This window comes from Hibiscus syriacus, unplaced genomic scaffold (genome assembly GCF_006381635.1).
Source record: "Hibiscus syriacus cultivar Baekdansim isolate YM2019G1 unplaced genomic scaffold, ASM638163v2 tig00008957_pilon, whole genome shotgun sequence".
Classification (NCBI taxonomy): domain Eukaryota; kingdom Viridiplantae; phylum Streptophyta; class Magnoliopsida; order Malvales; family Malvaceae; genus Hibiscus; species Hibiscus syriacus.
In genome coordinates this window covers 513,794-536,981 of record NW_024062178.1, presented here as the reverse complement: position 1 = coordinate 536,981, position 23,188 = coordinate 513,794, and the positions used below count along the sequence as shown (strand labels likewise).

Genomic DNA, 23,188 nt, shown 5'->3' with positions numbered 1-23,188 from the left:
TGGAAGGCGTTACATACGACTTTGGGAACAAGATTGGATTATAGTACATCCTTTCATCCACAAACTGATGGTCAATCTGAGAGAGTAATTCAGATTCTGGAGGATATGTTGCGGGGTTGCGTAGTCGATTTTCATGGTAGTTGGGAGAACTTTTTGCCGTTGGCTGAATTTGCTTACAATAACAGTTATCAGACCAGCATTCGTATGGCACCTTATGAAGCACTCTATGGGCGTAAATGTCGCACTCCGATCTGTTGAACTGAGTTGCGTGATAGGAAAACGTTGGGACCTGAGTTAGTGCGTGAGACGGAGGACACAGTCAGATTAATTCGTGACCGTCTGAAAGAGGCATTTGATAGGCAGAAATCTTATGCAGATCAAAGGAGGAAGGATATACAGTTTGAGGTTGGAGATCATGTCTTTTTAAAAGTTTCACCCTGGAATAAAGTATTGAGATTTGGACGTAAGGGTAAACTGAGTCCGCGATTTATTGGGCCGTATCATATTTTAAAGAAAGTTGGACTTGTTGCTTATCAGCTCGAGTTGCCTTCCCATCTTAGTCGTATTCATGATGTTTTTCATGTGTCTATGTTAAGGTGATACCGTCCAGATCCAAGTCACATCATTCAGGTTGAGAAAGTAGAGCTGAGACCTGATTTGTCATATGAGGAAGAGCCCATTCATATCTTAGAAAGAGATGAGAGAGTTCTTCGGAATAGGCGCATTCCAATGGTCAAAGTTCAATGGAGTAATCGAGGCCCCTCAGAAGCTACTTGGGAGACATTGGAGTCAATGGAGGCTCAGTTCCTCAACTGTTCTCATAAGGTAAATTTCGAGGATGAAATTTCTTGTAAGGGGGAGAATTGTAACAACCCGAATATTTACAAAATAATATTTAATTCAAATTGGAGGTTAATTGTGAAAATTGGTAAATTGTTGGTGACTAAATCAAAATTTATGAGAGTTTATAGGCCATTTTAGAAGTGAAGGAAATCCAAGGACCAAGCCTTGAATTTACCCTAAATCTGTCGGCAGCTTTGATTATAAGCGTGCATCTGGTTCTGATTTTCAGAACCAAAATGCTCCCAATTTTCCTTTCCCATACGTAGTTTCCAACTCCGATTCCGACGCCGTCTGAATTTCGATCGTCGTTTTGAAACCACCGTTGTGTTCATCGAGCGAGGAACAAACCCTTCAATTTAATTGAAGCGAAACGCGGCCAAATGTCGGGAATTTCCAGTCAAAGTATCGACGTTTTTTTTAGCTCTATCGCCGGGAAAATCTTAAATTCACCGCCGATCGTTGCTCTATTTACGATACCTCCTGCACCATCGTGTTCCTTGTGTCGTTTCGAGTCCGCCGGTGTCAACCTTGTTCACCGTCGACGGCGGCCCGTGAGGAGGTGGAGCAGTCAAAGATTCGCTCGAGTTGAAATCGAGCTCTCCGCCGTTCAAAAATTTGAACCGATCATTGTAAGTATCTCGAAATCGCTCAAAATAATTTTTAGAAATTTTTCCGGATTTTTAGGGCCCCGGAGGAGGCCTCACGCGCCACACGCGCCGCCGCAGGGAGAGTGGACGCTGCTGGAAACCGGTTTGACCGGTTTGACCGATTTCGACCGGTTTGAACCGTTTTGACCGGTTCGAACCGTTTTGACCGGTCTGACCCGACCCGACCCGACCAACCCGACCCGTCCCGACCGTTGACCCGACCCGACCGTTGACCGTTGACTTCCTTTGACCAAAACTTAAAATGGCTTTGATCGAGTATTAAACTACCGTTAATCTTTTCCGAGTATACCTATTCTGATAGTTTTTGACGTCCCGAATCCGTTTCCGAAGTCCGTTTCGTCAAATTCGAACCCGAAGGCCTCCAAATCGACGGTCAAAGTTGACTTTGACTTTGACTTTGACCAAGAATTTGAATTTTCAGAAAGTCATATTTTATGTTTTTCGACGCCTTGATTCCGATTCCACAATCCGTTTGGCCAAATTCAGACTCGAAATACCCCAAATTGATAGTCAAACCTGAAAAATGCTTATATACTTAAGAAGTTTAGCTTTGAACAATTAAATAGGATTTGGACTGATAAAATATTATTGTTTGAAGGTACATGAGACTCTCTGGATCGTTCGACAGCTCGACCCAGCTCTTTTAGATCAGTTAAACCACGTGTGCCAGTATTCACCCGTTCGAAAACTAGTAGAGCGTGGTGAAACCAGCAATCAGTAGATTTGCTATTTGAACCTATTGTCGAGGTGTGTTCCCTACTTATTATTGAACTGTTTTATTGGTTTTAATATGTGGTACACCGAATTCATTGGTTATTGTTTTATGGATGCACCAATTTAATGTGACAATTTATGGAATATGGCTGCTATCTAATTTTTGTTTTGAAATGGTATATGATTACCATGTTTTTGGATTTATGGAATTTATGTCACGGTGCAATTGAATTTTGGAATTGAATTACGATGGAATAGCTCTGATCAAGCTAACTGGGCCTAATGTGACTCTTGAGGGCCCCAAGATGTTTCATTAGGTCGGCTTTCCTTTGCTGTGTGCTTAGGGTAAGCTATATGGACTTATTGACTTGGGCTTAAGGATACAAGCTTCAGAGCCATCCTTAAGTCGGCTTTCTTTTTGCTATGTGCATAAAGTAAGCTATATGGAAAATAATTTTGGGAACAACTGATGGTGTACCAGAAAAGGGTTTAAACTATGATTTTCAAAAGTTAAACTCTTTTACGAATTTGTGAGATTACTGGACTATGATTTGTACCTATTGTGATTTTATGGAAATGTTGGGACACACTGAGCCTAGCTCACCTTTCGAAAATGTTTTCCCCCTTTCAGATACCGTTGGTTAGATACCTCGGTTCGAGCACTTGGAGGATCAACATATCTCTTGAAGTAAATCAGATTGTAATGTTTTTATCTTGCAAGGTGACTTTATTTTGGTGACATGGACCTTATTTTAAAATATCGGATTTTATAATGATGACTCTTTTGCTATTACTGCTCGGTTTATTGTGACTTTAAATTTGAAGACATGTTTTAAATTAAATTATTATTTATTGGTACTATATTTACGAGTTGGATTTTGATAGTATAATTTGTTTATAATTTCATGTTATTTATAATGTGATTTTATATTGATGGAATAACGGTTTCGGAAAATGTCTTTAATAATCATAATGTGATCCACTAGACTTAGTCGAAACGCATAGGCCGGGTCTAGGGGGTTACAATACATCCCAATCGAAGTATGTCAATTAGTTACCAAAAAATATACCAAAAACTTACAAGTTAAGGAAGGGTTAGCACCCTTGAATTGCCCTTTCGGTTCTACGTAATTTTCAGTTGTCTTTAATTAAGAAGATTGTAACTTTAAATTAAAAGGTAAAAATAACAATCTTAATCACTTATCCCTGATCGATTCGGAAGTGTACCCTTAAAAGAGTCGGAAAGCATGTTAGAAAAAAAGGCAATGAAGATAAATAAAATAAAAGAAATAAAAATAAATGAAAAAAGAAATTAAGATAAAGAAAATACATAAAAACAAATAAGGATAAAAAATAAATAAAATAAAGAACATAAAAAAATGAAGAAAAATAAAAAACGAAGAAAAATAAATAAAATAATCAAAATAAAGATAACGAGAAAAATAAGAATAAGAATAAAAGAAAAGAAAATATTAATAATTGTATATACATAATAAATAAATAAATAAATAAACAAGAGGAAAATACAAATGAAAATAAATATATAAATAAAACTAATATAAAAATAAAATAAGAAAGGAATAAAAATAATAAAAAGAAAATAAATAAATAAATAAATAATAAAATAAAATAAGAAAAATAAAAAGTAAATATATGAAAAATAATGATGAGGGTAGTATGGTTAAATTTCACATTCCCTCCTCAAAATAATTTTAATTCCCTCATGTTATAGATGGAATTTACTTTCCCTTCCTTGATGGAAAGTTGAAGTCATTTAGGATTCTAATTCCCTTTGAAAACTTGAACCAAACATGAGAAAGTGGTAGAATTAGATTCCAATTCCCCCTAATTTCAAGAGATTCATGCGAACCAAACGCCATCTAAGATTCGAGTTTAAAGAAAAACACTTAATCCAAAAAAAATCGAATTTGAAAAATAAATAAATTTAAAATTATATCAAATTGTAGTTTAATAGTAAGATAAATTGTAATTAACTTTTTTACAAAAATATTAAAAAATTTAATAGTATGATAGGTTGTGGTTTGTTATATTTCTTCTTTATTTATTTAATAAAATTAATTAATAAACATACTATACTAAAATTATCAATAATATAAATAACATATCAGAACGACGATAATGATCATTGAGAAGAATGACTACTTACAAATAAGCGTTCTTCAATGTATTTCCTATAGGAAAATGAGGATTTTAAGGTGAATTTTTCATTCCTTGTGAGCCAAGGCAAAGCTCTTGACAAGTGCCAAAGCATTGCTTGTCAAATACGCAACCTTAACAATGCGTCTTCTCATTATATTCTTCACTTTCCCCTTGATCTTTATATTAGCCAACGCGTCCATGCAAGTCTCCTCTTCCTCCAACGCCGTGTTAACCCACATCTTGTATATCGTTCATCTGAGCTCGAAGTACGTCCGAGCCACCGGCACGGGCGCTACCATCTTCACGATCCATCTCCTCCGTAGACATTCGTTGCTTCGTTGGTTTTCAGTCGATGGGTCCTCGACGTTGATTTCGCAGCGAAGAAGGTCGTGTTGAGTGCCGCATGGGCCAATAGCTTGGGGTTGCCTTTGATTTTGCTGGCATGGCGTGCTAGAGATTTGAAGCATAATTTGGGGTAAGCTTGTTGTTGCCCTGCAAGAGTTTCTTATGAACTCTTTGTGATTGCCATTAGAGGCCGAGCATGGATGAAAATAAGAAAACTGCAGAAGAATAACCAGAAATATTAAAGCATGAATTGAGGATTTTCTTGCCATTTGATCTCTATTTGTTTGTATATTTGAATGAATTTGGACACCCAATTTATAGAAATCCCTTTTCTCCCCCCTTCGAATCTCATAAATTATTATGATGATGGGATGTTTTTAATGATTCAAGAAATGTTGTAATTATTTTCTATCAAAATCTAGTTTTCGTCGATTTGATTTGTTACAATCTATTTATTCATTGTCATTATAAATTAGTTTATATAAATTTTTGGGTAAAATACACATATGGTCTCCTAACTATAAAGTGTTGCTTTATTGAGTCTCCGACAACAGTGATTTACTTTCTTGAACTCTTAACTATTAAAAGTTACAAAATGGTCACCTGACTATTCATATGTTATAAACTCATGATTTCTTGTTAAAAAATTGATGACAGTATGAACTGGATGTTAATCTGTTGACTGAAATATGGTAGTTGTTTAAGATTTTGGGATTAGATTTTATCACATCACAGTCAGCAGGTTAATATCTAGCTCGGAATGTCGTCAACTTTTAACAAGAAATGATTAGTTTGAAACATATGAATAATCGAATGACAGATTCTTTAATCAATCAATAACAGATTCAAAAATATTTTTAAAAGTGACCATACATATGTTAACAATACAAAAATTTTGTATATGGTGGACACGATTAATAAAATGAATAACTATATTTTTTTATTAATTTGAATTTCATGGTGGCATTTGCCCACCCTAATGTAAGTGTGGATCCGTCACAATCCAGTTTCTCCAATCACAACGTATTTAAACTTTTGATTTTCGTTAAGAGATCGAATGTCTCTTTCCATAAATTAATTAGTTGTTAGTAATTAACAATGGAATTCTATTTCATGTGATGTTACAATTTGCAAAATGTGTCCTCATGTCATGTCCTGTAAAATTTGAAATTGGCCTAAAGAAAACATGAAAATCCATGTCCACACAAGTGCATTGTCTAGCTTTTAATGCCCTGACCGTACCACCGATATGGTTCCTTCCATGACTGCACCAAAATATCTTATATCTTGTGTTCCAACTTTAATTCAAATTTATTTTATTGTTCGAATCTTGTCGCATTCACAAATTGAGTTGGAAAGGTCGTCTTCACCTCTATAGTATCCAAATTAGTCAATCAATAGATTAGATACCGATGATTATAAAAAAAATTTTGTGAACGTTGATGATTAGTTTTATTTTTTAGAATCAGAATCTTAACATAATATATTAATTTTGATGGCTGGAATTATTATTATGTTTATCAAAATTATGGATGACTAATAGAAAACATTAATTTTATAATTAATTATCTGTAGTTTCTCATGTTTAAAATTGATACAAATTAAATTAATCATATTTTCGAGATTAACTTAGAGGTTTTCTTTTACCCAAAATAGTTCATCATTTTTTTAATAAAAAATAGTTCATTTATATAAACTTTAAGGACAAAGCAACACTTGGGCCTTAATTTTGATAATTTATCTTAATTTGATCCTTGAAAATTTTAATTTGCCTTAATATTAATATCAAACCTTGCCAATTACCATAACTTGTTTTTTTAACTAAAATTTGTAAACATTTAAATGATATGATACTCTAAAATTGTACCACATCATTCATTCATACCAAATTTAGCAGGGGTACGAGCATAAAAAATGTCCAAGTTTATGGACTTAGTAAGAAAGTTGTCAATATTGATAAAAATAAGTTTATGAACCAAATCTAAAAGTGGTCAATTATGGCCCAAATGTTAATTTATCCTTAAATTATATTTATATAGAGATATTATTTCATATATTTACTGTGAAAAATATATTTTACGAACATAGGTATTTGAATAACATATGATATATTTAAATGATCATAAATTTTTAATATTTTAAAACTTTATATTTCAGATTTAAACACAAAATATAAATAAAACAAAGGATAAATTATTGGATTAATCACTTTCCTTTCATATTTATACACTTTACTCACCAAATTCAAAAAACTTAAGTTTCAATCGCTAACGTTATCAATTTATTAAATTTTGCTTACTTATACAATCAATTGTTACATTTTGTGTAACACCCCAAACTGATGCGGGTAGCCCGATCCGATTCGGGAAGTCACATTAGGGCCACCGGAGCGACCCACTGTAAAAATAGCGGAAATTTTAAAACTTTTTATCAAACTGTAAACTTATAAAATCATTTATCCCTATTTAAAAATAAAACAGATTCCAAACTCGTAATAAATCAAATACAATTACATGCCCCCTAATCACAATACCATACTCTGCAACCACGCCGGAAGAACTCCTTTACTGAAGTCGTAGATGCACTGGTACAATTGTTTTAACCTGAAAAGGTGAGTAATAGTGAGCTTTGGAAAGCTCAGTAATACAGAACTACCAGATGATGCTACATGACATGTATAATGGAAATCCATATAATTTCCTTATTGAATCATACGTATACCAGCTGGCAGAATAATTTGGGGTTCCCTTAGAAGTTCATCGAGTAGAAGCCTGAATCTCAGTTTATAAGAACCTTTCAAAGTATGACATTTTCAGGAGATCGATAGGATGTCTAGTGTGTTCCAACAGTATAATAAATCATAATAGGTACAAATCATAGTCCAGTAAATCTCACAATTTCGTAAAAGAGTTTAACTTTTGAAAATCATAGTTTAAACCTTTTTCTGGTACACCATCAGTAGTTCCCAAAAATTATTTTCCATATAGCTTACTTTATGCACATAGCAAAAAGAAAGCCGACTTAAGGATAGGCTATGAAGCTTGTATCTTTAAGCCCAAGTCAATAAGTACATATAGCTTACCCTAAGCACACAGCAAAGGAAAGCCGACCTAATGAAACATCTTGGAGCCCTCAAGAGTCACATTAGGCCCAGTTAGCTTGATCAGAGCTATTCCATCGTAATTCAATTCCAAAATTCAATTGCACCGTGACATAAATTCCATAAATCCAAAAACATGGTAATCATATACCATTTCAAAACAAAAATTAGATAGCAGCCATATTCCATAAATTGTCACATTAAATTGGTGCATCCATAAAACAATAACCAATGAATTCGGTGTACCACATATTAAACCAATAAAACAGTTCAGTAATAAGTAGGGAACACACTAGAGAATCCAAGTATTTCCAGGGGCCATTGTAGTTATCATTTTGGATAACATGAAACTTATGAAATTTGAACGAATTCCTGGAACAAGGTCCTATTGAGGAGAATCGATTACTAACCGATCTAGCCAGACATTTAATGTTGATACATTAGAATCCCACTATATTTTCGTGTGCTTTAGGAAAACGTTCAGGAACCTTTACATAATTCTAAATTCAGATTTACTGCGAGTGATTCCATTACCCAAACAATCAGGGGTATTCAGGAATATACTTTAAATTCATAGGATTTCAGCCCAATTGAACCAAATGAGATATTCAGAATCTTTTCCATCTGCGTTACTTGTTTTTTTTTCAAACATGACCGAAGTGATTTTAGATGAAATATAGAATCGAAGATTCAAGTCATTTACAATCTACGACTATCGATCATATTATCAAACAACTCGAGTTACACAACTCTCAAACTGATGCATGTCAACAAGTCAATTCATTATCCTTCCAGTGTATTCACTCTTTAATACCATAGTGCAGATCCATAGATCATCCCCATAATCATCACTGAATAATCTTCCAACGGTCTTTATTTCATTTCCACGTTTTCAACAATATCAGGAAATATGACGTACTTGATCCATGGCTCATAACCCATAATGACAATTCATCATGTAAGTTCAACAGTGTTTCCAAACTCATCAAATCACCTATTTAATCCTTAGTCATTGATGTTACTTAGTTCGTTTGGTAAGCAGTCTATCCCGATTACTTTAAAGTTTTCCAGAATAATTCAGACGTTTCTGAATTTCAAATACACGTTGTACTTCATTTCATTTCAATTTATTTATATAATAAAGTCATTCTGGTATTCGTGGTTGATTTGACTAACGATACCCACTTATTAGTACTGTATGCGCTCTAGAGTTGAGCTGCCCCAAGTACTTCCAGAATTATCATCGATCCAAACTTGAGAAGATGAACAAACATTCAAGTGATACTTATATCATTCAGGTAATGATATAGTACTAACGTTGGTTAATCACTTAAGTTGCGTTCCACAACTGTTACTGGTAGCACAACATCCATGTTTATTTGGATTTCTTAATTAATCCAAGACATTTACTTATTCTAGGTCATAAGGGCATTTTGGTCATTTTGGTGCTTAACATTTTTTTCTATTCATTTAAAAGCTTGAGTATATCCATTCATTCCTGAGCTTGGTGACATTCTTGAGTCATTTCCATTCCAGGGGTAATTTGGTCATTTTATAATTCTAGAATATTTCAATCATTTCCTTCCATCCGGTCTTATTATTTAATTCAATCTTATCATTTACTTCAGTCCTTTCGAACAATTCTGTCAGAATACCTCGATAAATTACTCTTCAAGTATTTAATCCTTATTCGAATATTTTCGGGTCAAGTGTCTTCTCAGATTTTACAAACGGAATATTATAAATTTTTCTGTACAAAGACAGGATCTTAACAATTAAATTCGTACTTAATCGAGTTAAGTACAAATCCTCAAAGTACTCTCTCATTCAGGGTCAATTCAGACTATTTTATCTCTCAAGGGCATTTTCGTAATTTCTTAACCAGATAATTTCAATATTAGCTCTTAACGAAAATAATTATAATTTAGAGATCCTATGATCAATTGCTTTCCCGAACATTCTTTGATTTTGAAATGATTCCTTCACAAACTCTCATAGGATTAAAACTGGTTATCCATAATTTCCAAATAAAACTAACATTTCTTATGCACATCAGTAGTTATATCGGATCAATATGTCTTTTCAGAGTTATTAACCAACTTCCAGTGGCAATTCTTATTATTTTCCAAGATAAGGGTAATTTCGTAATTTTACCATATTGGAGTATTCTCATAATTTTTCATCCAAGTATCTTTAACATTTAACCCTTGATGATATAAAATATAAGTTACAAATCCAGAGCTGATTTCTTATCACCAATCACAAACTTGTAATTTAATTCTAACAATTATCAATCTCTTATCTTAGTCATTCGATCTGTATTCAGTTACAGAATTTCTACCACATTCATATCGAGTGAATAAATTATTCAACTCCACAAAAGTGACCAACATTATCTTATTCATGCATTCACCAATATCAACATGTTCCATAAAGTATAAAGAGGTAGTAAAGTATTACCTCGATTTCCGTGCAATACCGATCGACCATAAAAATTCCATTCGAATGCCTTTGATCTTCAATTCAACTTCAAATAATTCCTCAGATACATATCAACATAAATTATATCAGAAACGGAGCTTAATTGCGATAAATGGATCAAATCGGGTGATAAAATCAGTGAAATACGGCTTACCGGGTTCGAATTTGGTGAAACGGACTTCGGATTCGGATTCAGGACGTCGAAAGCATAAAATGTGACTTTTCAAAAATTTGAAATTTTCGGTCAAAATTAAAGTCAACGGGTTTGACCGGAAATTTTGAGGCCTTCGGGTTCGAATTTCGAAAAACGGACAGCGGAATCAGATTTGGAACGTCGAAAAATGTCAGGATAGGTATACTCGGTCGAATTCAAAGGTCGTTTAATGCCCGGTCAAAGCCAGTCAAAGTTTTGGTCAACAGTGGTCAACGACGGTCATCGGGTCAACGGTCAACGGGTCAACGGGTCGGGTAAATGGGTCGGGTCGGGTCAACGGGCCGGGCCGGGTTGTGACCGGTCAAACCGGTCAACTATGCACCAAAACCGGTCAAACCGGTCATTTTTTTCTTCCCCACGCGCAGTGGTGGCGCGTGGGGGCGCGTGAACAGTGCTAAAATCCCGGAAAAATTTCTAAAAATTATTTTGAGCGATTTCGAGATACTTACAAAGCTCGGTTCACAATTTTGAATGGCGGAGAGCTCGATTTCAACAAATCGGAAATTTTGACCGCTTCACCTCCTCACGCGCCGCCGCCGACGGAGACCAAGGATGACATCGGCAAACTCAGAACGATGCAACGAACACGATGGTGCGGGAGGTGTCGTAAACAGATGACCCGATCGTCGTGAATCGATGAAAAACCAACTAAAATCGAGTTATTACCGACGATACTTCCGACTGAAATTCACGACGAACGGCGATGATTCACGACGAAAGGTTTGATAGGGTTTGTTCCTCGATTGACAACGAACACGATGGTGGTTTCGGCTCGTCGTTTGGAGGTCGGACGGCGAGTAGATCGGAGTTGGAAGTTGTGTTTGTTGGAGAAGGGAAATCTGGAAAATATGAAACCTGCGCACGGGGAGTAGCTTATAATTCATCATATATAAGAAATGGTTAAATCATGGTTTTAGCCACTGAATTTCCTGCACTTTATAAAATGGTCTGCCAACTTAAAAACTTTATAATTTAATCCCCAATGTTTCTTTCAAAATATCAATTAAATCCGCCACTTTATAATTTCTTAATTTTAGCCCCTAAATTGGGGTGTTACATTTTGATCACTGAGTTGTTAACTCTCATTAGTTTGATGATGTGGTACGTTAGCCCACCAATCACCCGTCGATCAACATGGTCATCGTTGCAATCGACTGTTAGACCCCAAAATTTATAATTCACTCCTTTTGACTTTCTAAATACGAATCTAGTATATGTTACAAAGAATATAGTGACTGATTTATGACGAAGATAGCCCACATCGATGATTTTAGGGTTAAAGTTTCTCAACACCCCAGTGGTTGTAGAACCGATACTTAGTAAAGAATGTTTAGGAGTTAATAGCTAGAATGTTTTATGCCCTTATTTCACCCAAAAAAATATATTATAAACATAACAAATTTAACACATTTGGTTATAATATAGACATATATTTTTATTATTTTATTTTTAAAATAATATTAATAATAAATTTATTATTACGATTTAATTTTAAAAGAAGTCAAATGATTTTATGCTAGATTTGGTAAGTTATGAATAAGTTTCAATGAAACATATACTTAGGGATGGCAACTCAACCCGAATCCGACGGGTTCCGACCCGATTCGACCCGATCGGGTCGGATTTTTTTTAAAAAAAATTTGGGTTCGGGTCGGGTCGGGTTTAGGGTAAAAAAAATCCGACCCGACCGACCCGAAAAATATATATAATTTATCTTATATTTAGGGATAATTACATAATATCCCTCCATATATAATTTTTTCAATTAAGTCACTGTTTTCATTGAATTAATTTTTTTTTTATTTCGGGTCGGGTCGGGTCGGGTCGGGTTTCTAAGTCATATATTCGGGTCGGGTCGGGTGAAACATTAATTTTGTCGGGTCGGGTCGGGTCACGGGTGGAGACCCTTTCTTCTCGGGTCGGGTCGGGTGGCCCAAAAACCCGACCCGACCCATTGCCATCCCTACATATACTAGATTCGTATTTAGAATGTCAAAAGGAGTGAATTATAAATTTTGGGGTCTAGCTGTCGATTGCGATGGTGACCATGTTCACCGACAGTGATTAGTGGTAACAATGGTAAGTGGTGGCGTCAGCGAGAGACTTTGGTAAAAATATAACAATTGATTATATAAGTGACCAAAATTTAATAAATTGATAACATAAATGATTAAAAATAAGTTTTTAAATGTGGTGAACAATAATGTACAAATATAAAAGAAAAATGATAAATCCAATAATTTACCCTAAAACAAATGATAATATTAAAATTCCACTTGTAAAATGTGTATTAAAATAATTTTTAATTTATATATTATAAAGACACTATACTCTATAGTGAAAGTCCCACTACCGAATGGAGCTTTATATATATATATTATCATAATGTAAATATAAAATTAATTTAAGTGGTAAGAATGTATTTTACGTTTTAAGTCATCATGAAAATAATAATATTAATTTAATACAATATTTATATTATTTAAATTCTTCTTTATTTATAAACTTTTCATATATATTATAAAAAAATTACAACCAAATTAAATTCGATAATAATTTTAAACACAATTTGAAATTAAGAAATATTTAAAAAAAAAAATAGTTGAATAATGATATTGAGCTGACTTGTAAATAAAGTTTTAAAGAAAAATTCTTTTTAAGTACATTATCTTAAAAATAAAAATATAAAAATAATATTTTTTACGTGTCAACATTATAAAGTACAATTCTCACAGTGATTAGTGCGATCTTCAGTCATACAGTGAGTGTCGGTTCCAAAAAGAAGACCTTTACTCAAAAATAAAAACTTCGATTTACAACTGATGGCAAATTTTCCGAGAAAATTCCATATCCAAACAGACACAATTACAGAGATCACGAACCACAAGACACAAATCTGCAGCAAATCCCAGACTGAACATAAAAAACCAAAATTTTCTCGAGAAAATCAAAGGACCTAATACATTGAAGAAGAATAGTTATTGATGAGAGCCAATGCATTACTCGTCAAATGAGCAATTTTAACAATCCGTTTCCTCACCATCGTCTTCACGTACCCATTCATGGATTTCCCTGCAAATCCATCCATACAAGTATCTTCATCAGTTAACGCGGCACTAACCCAGGTCTGAACATCGCTCATTATTAGTTGGAAATTCGAGCGCTTCAGACGAACGAGATCGCCGATCGATTGCTGGAGCTCGTCCAGTGAGTCGCCGATCAACTCGATGCAATCGGCCATGGCCGCCGCAACCCGAGGTTTCAAACCGTGGGTTCTAGCGAGTTTTCTCATCAGCCTCGACGATGATTTGCTGGCTTTGAAGGTTACTATGAGGGCGGATAGGGCTAACAATCTGGGGCTGGTGTTGATTTTGGTTGCGTAGATCGAAAGGGAACGGTAACATAACCTGGGGTACGTTGTGGATGTGCATGAAGATCTGATGTATTCTGTGTTTGTTGTGTGGTGATATGGTGTGTTGTTGAAGCTTTTGGCTATGGAGGTGGTGAATTGGAGGATGATGATGAAAAGGATTGCCAGTCCATGGCGTGAAGATGAAACCACCATTTTCTTTTGTGAGGATTGATGGGAAAGTTAAAAAGAACACAAATGTGTGTTCGGTGAGTGGGAAAATGGTGAATTTATAGACCAAGATTAAAGTTTTGTGGTTCCCACAAATGAGAAAGCGAAAGGTAACTAAGAGGAAGATAAAAGATTTTACGGTAGTTTGTTTCAATGAATATAGATTTTGAAAAAAATGGTTTTTGATTTTTATAAGATTGAATTATATATTTTTTAAGAAACATAATAATAAATTTAACCTTTAATATTTATTCTTACGTTTTGTAATTATTTTAATTTTTGTTAAAATAATACTTATTAAACATAAAAATATTTTAATTAGTTATCGATTAATTTTTATTGATAAGATATTTTATATATATTTAATAAGAAGTGACATATGTCATATTATCTAAAATTAAATTAATTACGTGATATATACTATATCATCAAAATAATAGTATAGGATATGTTACTTCATTAATTAAATATATATGAAAATATTCGACAATAACCGTAGTAGCAATGACGATGGACGATGACTGATAATACGATTTAAAATTAAAAAAATTAAGGTTTTTAGTAATGAACGTGATTTCAGAGAAATTTAAGATTTATTTATATATATATATATACAATTTTCAAATTTTCAAATAAGATTTTAAAATTTTATAAATATAACATCTATCATATTTTGAATAATTAAATTTTTTTTTACTGTGACAGGTTATATATCTAAAATAATAACATTGAAAATATTAAACACTTTATTTTAAACAAAAAATATATTTAAAATAAAAAAAAAATATATAATTTAAACACTTATTTTTTAATTAATTATTATTATTATCCATTGCACTTTAGCTGCCTTTGTAACTCGTGAAACAGTGAAATGTAGCGGAGATAAGGAAGAAGAGGCTAAACGGGCGATGGAAACAGTCTAAATTTTGATTATTTCTTTCTTTCACATTTTTCTCATCTGAAAAACGCGACGCCATGACCGCCTTCATGCATGCTTTCGTGTTTCCCAGAGTTGCACTCTTTTCACTTACATTTTACATTTTAACCATTTGATTTATCATCATATAAAATATCTCAATAAAAGTATCTGACTTAAAAAATTAGAATCTGGCTTGTAAATATTAAAAGTATGTGAAAGTTGAGTATATTATTGCAGGCAACTAACCAGGTTGTCTGATGTCTGGAAGAAATGGTTTTGAAAGTTCCAATCATTGCCTCATTTCAATGAAAACTGAATATATAAACAACACAAAGTCTGAGATGGAGAGATTACATATGATGGATGATTGGCGACAGCGAAAATCAATGAAAATATGTTGAGCTCTCACCGCTGTGCCTCTCAACCCATTCTCTTTGGAGCAATAACAACATTGATTCAGATGAAAACCCATGTAATCACAAGGATACAGACATGTACATAAGATGTAACCCGGACCGACTGAAACTAGAAGGCTTGTTTTTGTTCCCCTGTTAATGTCGCTGAGGTAGTTCCCAGTCGGGCCTTGTTGGATATTCGAAACCATGAAGGGCAGGCATTCGTCTTAAATCTTCTTCGGAATAGACCGGGATGAACCAGAACTTCTTCTCTAGTCCAAATACCTGAATTCGGAAAAAGAGTTCAATCATTTCAGGTAAAGTTTTCACTTAGAATGCTTGGCAGCAATAGTAAGATATGCATTTATGCAGCTCGTATCGTTTCCAGAACAATGTGGTGCATAGTGAAATCGATGAAGTTAACAAGTAAAATGAAGTAACCTGTTGAAAATTCTTCTTCCAACCGAGGTCGTAACGCCCCTTAGGACTGGTTTTCTTCTCATATGCCTGAAATATCAACATGCAAAAAAAAATGAGGACCTTTACTAATTACGTCCGCAATACGGAAAAATACATTATGCAAGAGATTACCTCAATAGTGGTGGTATTGCCTCCAACCAATGCTATGTGCATAATTAGAAAGCCCAGAATACTCGGCGCAAATGCCAAGTTTAAAACTGAAAGATTTGGATTACAATTGGTTAAAAACATTGACAACCAATTCGATGGAAGATGCTTACACTCTTACAAACTTACCAAATGTGATAAAAGTAGCTACAAGTGCTCCTGGTGTTTCATCTATCTCGCCATCGTTAAAAAACTCCATAAAGACCCGCAGTAACAATAAACTGACAAGAGTTGTCTCAAGAAACGTGTAAAACTGCATCAAATTTAAGAAAAACAAAATCCAACTCAATTTTCCCCTTTTGGCATATTCCCACTAATCGCATGTCAACCACTGATATCTAGTTGGCATAAGAATCTAGTTAATATATAAGACTCAACATATGAACTCCCAGCAGAAAATAGGTTGTAGCACGAAAGCAATGGTGAAAAGTACAAAATGTTTAAATAGCTAGAAATGGAGCATATCAATCACTAGAATACATGCTCGAGTGCACATATCATCCGGGAAAAAAGTATACAAAGCCATTGATTTTAGAATACCATCTTTCTCGATAAATTCGCACAGTAAGTTTCACATTGAAGCATAAAAAAAAATACGATCCAAGTTCTATAAACATAACAACAATTCTTTCTTGATAAATTCTCACATAATACCATTTATGAGTATGTGGGCAATGGAAGGCATGCAATCTCTTAATAGTACAGCATCATATTTTCAAACAGTCAAGCAACAGTCAGAATGAGCATTGTTGGTTGCAGATTCCCACAAACTAATCGAGGTAATATAATGATATCATCTTCCTTGAGAAAAAAACTATTAATCTTACGAGCAATAAATTAGGGGATTCTTATGAGGCTTAAAGCTTCTATTGTTTACAAAATTTACGGCAGAGAACAATCATATTTTAGCTTCAAGTTTTTTCGGTTTATGAATTGTAACTTAGTAGGCCACTAATTAAGAACGATCATACATGGAGCATCTCAAGTTCAGCAACTCCATCTATTCACTTTTCCACTAGTCCGTATCATGTAGTGTTATGTTCGACGTTTGTATTGGCAGTCACCATAAATCCTATGGCCATCACCTACCTAAGTATCATAAATAGATGCTTAACGTTAACTTCACCAAAAATAGAAGGAAATACTTGTAGTTGAATGCCCAGCACAGTTGACGACCCAAACACAGTGATGGTCCATTTTTAGTATACACCTCCTACCTGAAATCAATAAATAAACCAGGGTTCTTTCACTAAAGATGGCAAAACAACAAAGCTACAACTGAAGAATTCATCGTAGATTACTCACAAACAGAGCAGTGGTGGATGCGAGGAGGTTTAAATTGTTTGCACTTGTGACAAACGTATGTCTAAGCTCATGAAATCACTGGGCATAGCTAACTGCCTTGAGTCTAATTCTGCACTTCCATAACCAGAACCTACCAGTGGATCGGCATCACCTCTCTCCTCATCCGTGAGAGGCCTCCAATTCGGTGGGACACCCCCGGGATCCGTTACAACAACAGAAGAATAACACCACATTACCATTACCAGCTGAAAAACCAGGTAAGCTTACTTCAAAAATGCAGCAATGCCATCTAACAAAACCAATCACAACATAGACAAGGAAATAGAACCATAAATGTTACGACAACTAATCCCGGGTTTCATCCTTTTCTTCCTTTCAAATCCAGAAAAAAACCCATTAATCTAGAACTCATGAGCCCTAAAGTCACAAAAATTCAAAACAATAAAGCTACTCAAATCGTTTACCATCAACCAAATAACCTGCATTTGATCGCATAGGAAAACTTGAGCTAAAAATAAATTCTCGTCATCATAAAATCACCAATGAAATCTAAAGCTAAATCTAAAACATATTTCTCTTCTAAAAATCACTTAAATGCACTCTCCCTTATAGTCAAGTATCCCGCATTCCATTACAAATCAAACAAAAGGAACAGCTAAAGCTAGAATCTTTGTTCTTCATAGGACCATTACAGGCAAATCATGAAAAGGATATCCAAAGAAGGAAAAAGGGTATACTAGGGAATGAAACAAGATGAGAACTACAACGGCAAAATACGTTTCAAAGCCTCCAAGAAAGAGACTTGGACCATAATGTGCGACGACCACTGAATAGTAAGTGACACCGATGATCGCGAGAACGAAAACAATCAAAATGGAACCCAGAGCACGCAGTGCCGTGCAGAATTTGAACACGTTCCATGCCATAAAATTTGATTCTTTTATTTATTTATTTTGTAAAACAAATAAGAGAATTTGAAGTGGGGGAGGAAGAATTAGAGAAGGGGGAACGAAGAAAGGAATTCCGTTCCCCGGAATTTGGGTCAAATAATGAATTTGATGATGCGGTTGGAATTTCCGATGCTAGATTTGGATTACAACTCTGAAATTCTAACATATATAATCAAAATTTCTAATGAACTAGAAGCAATGATTTTCATTCAACACGGTTTTCTCGGGAAGCCCAGAAAGAATTTTCTTAGAGATTGATGGGTCTTCGTCTCAGTTTCTTACCGGGCCTTTGCCAGACTTCCAAAATATCTATTTTGTATATTCATCGGTATCCGATATATTAATTGATTAATTTCAATCAGTACTATAAAGATGATGACGACCCTTCCAACTTAATTTACTCTATTCACAAACGTTAAAAATCGAATTCCTGACCTTGTTTAAGGAATCTAATTTTAATTTTAAATTATCCCATCAAAATCATAAAATTATTATGATATTAATATAGTAATTTATCATATTTAAATATGCTAATTTAATCTTAAATCGATATTTTTTATTTGATCTGACTGATAATTCTTTTTTTTAAATATTTGGATCGAATCAGGTTAAACTAGGATTTGTGATGAAAAATCTCTAACAAGAAATAATAACAAAATTTTCTTATACGTTTAGAGATAATTGTTATAATACACATATATTTATACTTTTTTAAAATTAGGTCCATATTTTGTCCAATAAAAAAAATTATATTTGTATTGGATGGAATCAGTTGCGTGTTTTTATCACAAAATTCAGGTCAACTTTTTCGTATGATAAAACCTCCCAAAACTCGGATCGAATTTGGGTGAAATGAGTTTGCTTCTAGTGTTGGGTCGGACTGATCAAAAATTTGACTCAACCCGACTTGTTATTTCACATTTTTAAATTTTTAATTTTTTTACTTAAAACTAGATAAGTTATTGATTTTTTTAAAAAATATTAAGTTTTTAAACTTATTAATTAATTAAATTTACTATATATGATTATTCATATGTGAACCATTATGTTAATATTGTGGACAACTATATTAATATTATAACAGTCAATGATGATTTTTATCAAAGCAATTCACAAAATTCGAAAGTTAATAATTCTATACTTCACAAATTAACTAATTCAAGGACAATACACACACCATCACTTTTGATTTAATAGGTTCTTAGTTTAAACAAAAGAAGACTTAAAACAGAGCACAAACATCAAAACCCTAAATAAATAAGAACTAGAACTGAAATCTCTTTCCAAGCTACCCACAAAATCACTATTGCAAATACTACTACTCATCTTAACCACTTTTATCATACTAAATATGATGTCAACTGGAAATCAGATTTCCTCCGATTTTTCGCGATCGACCCGAAAGGTAGACCGAAGAGGCTTCTAGAGAGATTTGCTCCATCGACGAGCGGCTATTCTGATTTGAGATCTTGAGTAGGATAATAGTACGAGCTTCCGTTTTCAGCACCACCAATTTTGGATCCCTCTTTCAACTGAATTAGACCAGCAATGAACACGTTAGCGGAATGAAAGAAACAGAAATGTTGAGCCGGAAGCCATGATATGCGTGGCTTTCACGTAAACCCCTCATCTTAAGACTCTCGATGAAGCATATTATAAGCAAGAAAAATCATTTTTAAACATTCAACATTGACTTTTAATCAAGCTTTGCAAGTGACATCAACCAATGATATACAAGCATGAGTTCGAAATAACCCGGTTTAGACCGTAGTGATCCGCTCACATTTTCTGGCAGTGTAAAACATGCCAATGCAAGCGATAAAAGGTATGCGACAAAGGAAGTGAGCGACTTTACCTTCTTTAGGACCTTCTTATGATATCGATAGCCCTAATGACACAAGAAAAAGATTTATTAGACGAGAAAAGTTATCAGCTGATTACACGAGAAAGCATGCACTGTTCAATTACCTTGTCGGTGCCATAGATATAATCACAATAAGTGAAAACCGAAGCGAAGTTGCTCTGGCTTTGTCCTCCAACATAGTGGTGATAATCATGATAATCTGCGCCGCCATAAAACGGGATAAACCTTGTGGGTGTCCAAGGGAATTCATATCTGCATTACACAACCAATACCGTAAACAGCCTACTTTTGCAGCAGAAACCACTTACTAGCTTCAGCAAACTAAACACTGACAAACAAACTGCATTAAGCCTTAATACGAAGCTATATACATGTTGGACAAATACTCATATCCGACACTCACACTCTAATCTGAGTAAGATAGGCCATTTGGTTAACTCTATGTACCCAATTACTACAAAAAATATCTTAAATTCAAAGCCATTATACTTGGGAAGGTTTCATATTAAAAATACAACTTACACACTGAGAAAAGATGGAAAAAGGAAAACGCAAGTTGCCTTACTTCTAATGTTGTCTCCATAATAGACCCCAAGACCAATTTAAACCAGATAAGTAGATAGTTCGTGACATCAGTATGCTTTGACAGCCATTCTTAACAAAAAGCCAATGCTCGTTGTCTCTATGAAGCTTGATTGGATGTCAAATCCGAGTAATTTAAGCTTTAATTATTGCCTAAAATAGCTTCCTAACAGAAGCTCCTACAATGAACTCCTATTTCAATAGTAATCACAGATACCTTCAGCCAGCTTGTTAACTCAAAATGTGAGTATATGACTGCTCTTCATCAGCAGCGTGGTTACGGACACAGTCAACTTCGAACTATAGTCTTTATCCTCATTTAAACCAATATAGCGAAATTATGTCATTTTTTTCATAAATTCAGAAGACATAATAGATGTACATGAGGTCAAAATCGATGTAGGAAAATACAGATGCTGAGGTTAATCTCCATCACATGAGAAGGGATAAAAAACATAAATTTTCAAAGAATGTGATGAAGTGCAATAATCGATTTTCAAAAATCGATAATATCAGGCAAAAGAAACCATTGAATTATGTGTGTGTATAATATTCATATATTATTGCATTCCACATTTTGAGGTGATAATAACCGACAATTCCTGCAAAACAAAGTTAAACATATCAAAAGGAACATATCAAGAAAAAGTTTGCCACTGTTTAAAGATCCTTAAAAATCCAGGCAATTTAATATAGAAAGGAGGCTTTGAAAAGTAATGAAAAACATCCTAAAGTAGTCATCATTCAGTCACAAGATTAAAGCAACAAAGGGCATTGAACAAAATGGAAAAGTAAAACAACATTCAGAAAGGTTAAGCTCTAGCATGCATACCCACTGTGTGTCTCAATTGCTTCAATTTGCCGGAAAGCTATCCATAACCAAAAGGTGATCATATGCCCCGGAGCAATAGCCGGCCCGAGAAAAGACGGAATCCCGAGGATCAAAATTTCCAACCAATGCGCATACGGTGCGGCAAAGCCAATTGGAGCAGTGTATTCATGGTGAACCCAGTGAATTTTCTCGTAGCCCCATTTACCATGGAGGAAACGGTGAATCCAGTAATTGGTATAATCCTCTATCATGAAATATACAGTCAACTGTGCCACAATCTCCCATAGTGATGGCAATGGCAGCCCTGTTCGGATCCCGATCATCTGTCAAGAAAGGACTTGTATTAGTAGATAAACCCCATTGTTTAAGGTAGAAGATGCTGATTTGTGTAGCTTGCAATAATCAAGTTACAGATTCAAAATAATTCAAATTAAGTGTCTAAATAAACAGAGGAATCTAAATGTTCAAATCTTCAAGAACTTTCACTAATGAAACTGAGTAAAAACGAACTGATCTGTCACTGAAACTGAAAAAAAAATATTAAACAAATTTCCCAGAAAACTAACCAAAAATATATATATATCATAATTGCATAATCCACCTTGATGAAAATGAAAATCTCATTAAGTCCAACATAAAATTGAAGTCAGAAAGTTCAAGAAATCCTCATATTAACACAATTATATCCCATGAATAAACAAATTTCCCAATATCATAAATCACATTCTCCATAAACTCAAGCTTTCACCCAAAAAGTTTAATAAAAAAACGATCCAATCTATAAAAATCCTGGAAAATTAAATGAGTTTTACCTTAATTGAAGGATAAGACACTAACTGCAAAGGACCCACGACAAGAACAAACATCCGCATAACATCCTTATAACACTGGAACATCTCAGACAACGACAGGTTAACTTTGGGTTGAATCTTGTACTTATCGAATCCCAAAGATCTCATCATCTCGACGAGTACGAGAGGCAAAGGAACCACGGAAAATGTCAGAAACAAAAACAAGATATTGTGGCAGTAGAGATAGTAATCCGATTTTTTAGCCGAGTAATTGAACCACAGCGTCTCGGCCACCGTCAGGTTCCGTCCCATGAATGTGGCAGCCTCCTCGACTGTATTGAAAGGCAACATTTTTCAGTGCTGCGGCGCCGCCGGGACTGCTAGTGGTGGTGATAGTGGATTTGTCGCTAAGTAAAAAGACGAGGCAACCTAAGAGGAATTTTTAGCTTGCATGAACCGGTGAAACTCTTCTGAGACTCTGATTTACTTTGTATTTTTGTTTTCTTGCATGGAGATTTGGCAATGGAGGACTAGGAGAATAAATATACGATGATTCAATCTTACAAAAAAATTTCAACATTTTCAACATTTTATTTTTTATTTTAATCTTAATTAATATAAATATTAAAATTTCTAATCGGACTTAGTATTAAATAAGTAAATACATATTAAAATTTATAAAATAAATTAAGCGATAAAAGAAAATATTTATTTTTTTAATGGTCGTGAGTTTAAGTAACGACGTTTATAAAATATCTATATATTATCAATAAATTAAAAATATTTTAAATAAATATTATTTTGTAATTATCTTATAA

The 23,188-nt window shown here is 34.1% G+C and overlaps 2 protein-coding genes and 2 pseudogenes across 2 annotated transcripts; all 4 read right to left on the bottom strand.

Moving 5' to 3' along the window:
• Nucleotides 1–4,442: 4,442 nt before the first annotated feature.
• Nucleotides 4,443–5,003, bottom strand: LOC120202583 (annotated as a pseudogene).
• Nucleotides 5,004–13,453: 8,450 nt separating this feature from the next.
• Nucleotides 13,454–14,140, bottom strand: LOC120202579 (21 kDa protein-like). The gene has a single exon (XM_039202988.1). It carries the CDS (start codon nt 14,088–14,090, stop codon nt 13,482–13,484), a length of 609 nt encoding a protein of 202 aa, XP_039058919.1. The 5' UTR covers nt 14,091–14,140; the 3' UTR covers nt 13,454–13,481.
• Nucleotides 14,141–15,302: 1,162 nt separating this feature from the next.
• Nucleotides 15,303–18,292, bottom strand: LOC120202627 (annotated as a pseudogene).
• A 1,166-nt stretch (nt 18,293–19,458) lies between these two features.
• On the bottom strand, nt 19,459–22,883 carry LOC120202626 (methylsterol monooxygenase 1-1-like). The gene is made up of 5 exons (XM_039203036.1): nt 22,392–22,883; nt 21,580–21,902; nt 20,270–20,417; nt 20,157–20,189; nt 19,459–19,833 (listed from the first exon to the last, which is right to left on the bottom strand). The coding sequence occupies exons 1-5, from the start codon at nt 22,719–22,721 to the stop codon at nt 19,753–19,755; spliced, it is 915 nt and encodes a 304-aa protein (XP_039058967.1). The 5' UTR covers nt 22,722–22,883; the 3' UTR covers nt 19,459–19,752.
• Between the last annotated feature and the right edge of the window lie 305 nt (nt 22,884–23,188).

What these genes read in the sequence shown, in the direction of transcription:
- LOC120202579 (XM_039202988.1), bottom strand. Translation starts at nt 14,090, where the DNA reads ATGGTGGTTTCATCTTCACGCCATGGACTGGCAATCCTTTTCATCATC.
- LOC120202626 (XM_039203036.1), bottom strand. Translation starts at nt 22,721, where the DNA reads ATGTTGCCTTTCAATACAGTCGAGGAGGCTGCCACATTCATGGGACGG. An exon ending in TGTCTTATCCTTCAATTAAG is followed by an intron (nt 21,903 to 22,391) that starts GTAAAACTCATT and finishes CTTTCTTGACAG; the next exon opens with ATGATCGGGATCCGAACAGG. An exon ending in ATAAGAAGGTCCTAAAGAAG is followed by an intron (nt 19,834 to 20,156) that starts GTAAAGTCGCTC and finishes GGTCTAATTCAG; the next exon opens with TTGAAAGAGGGATCCAAAAT.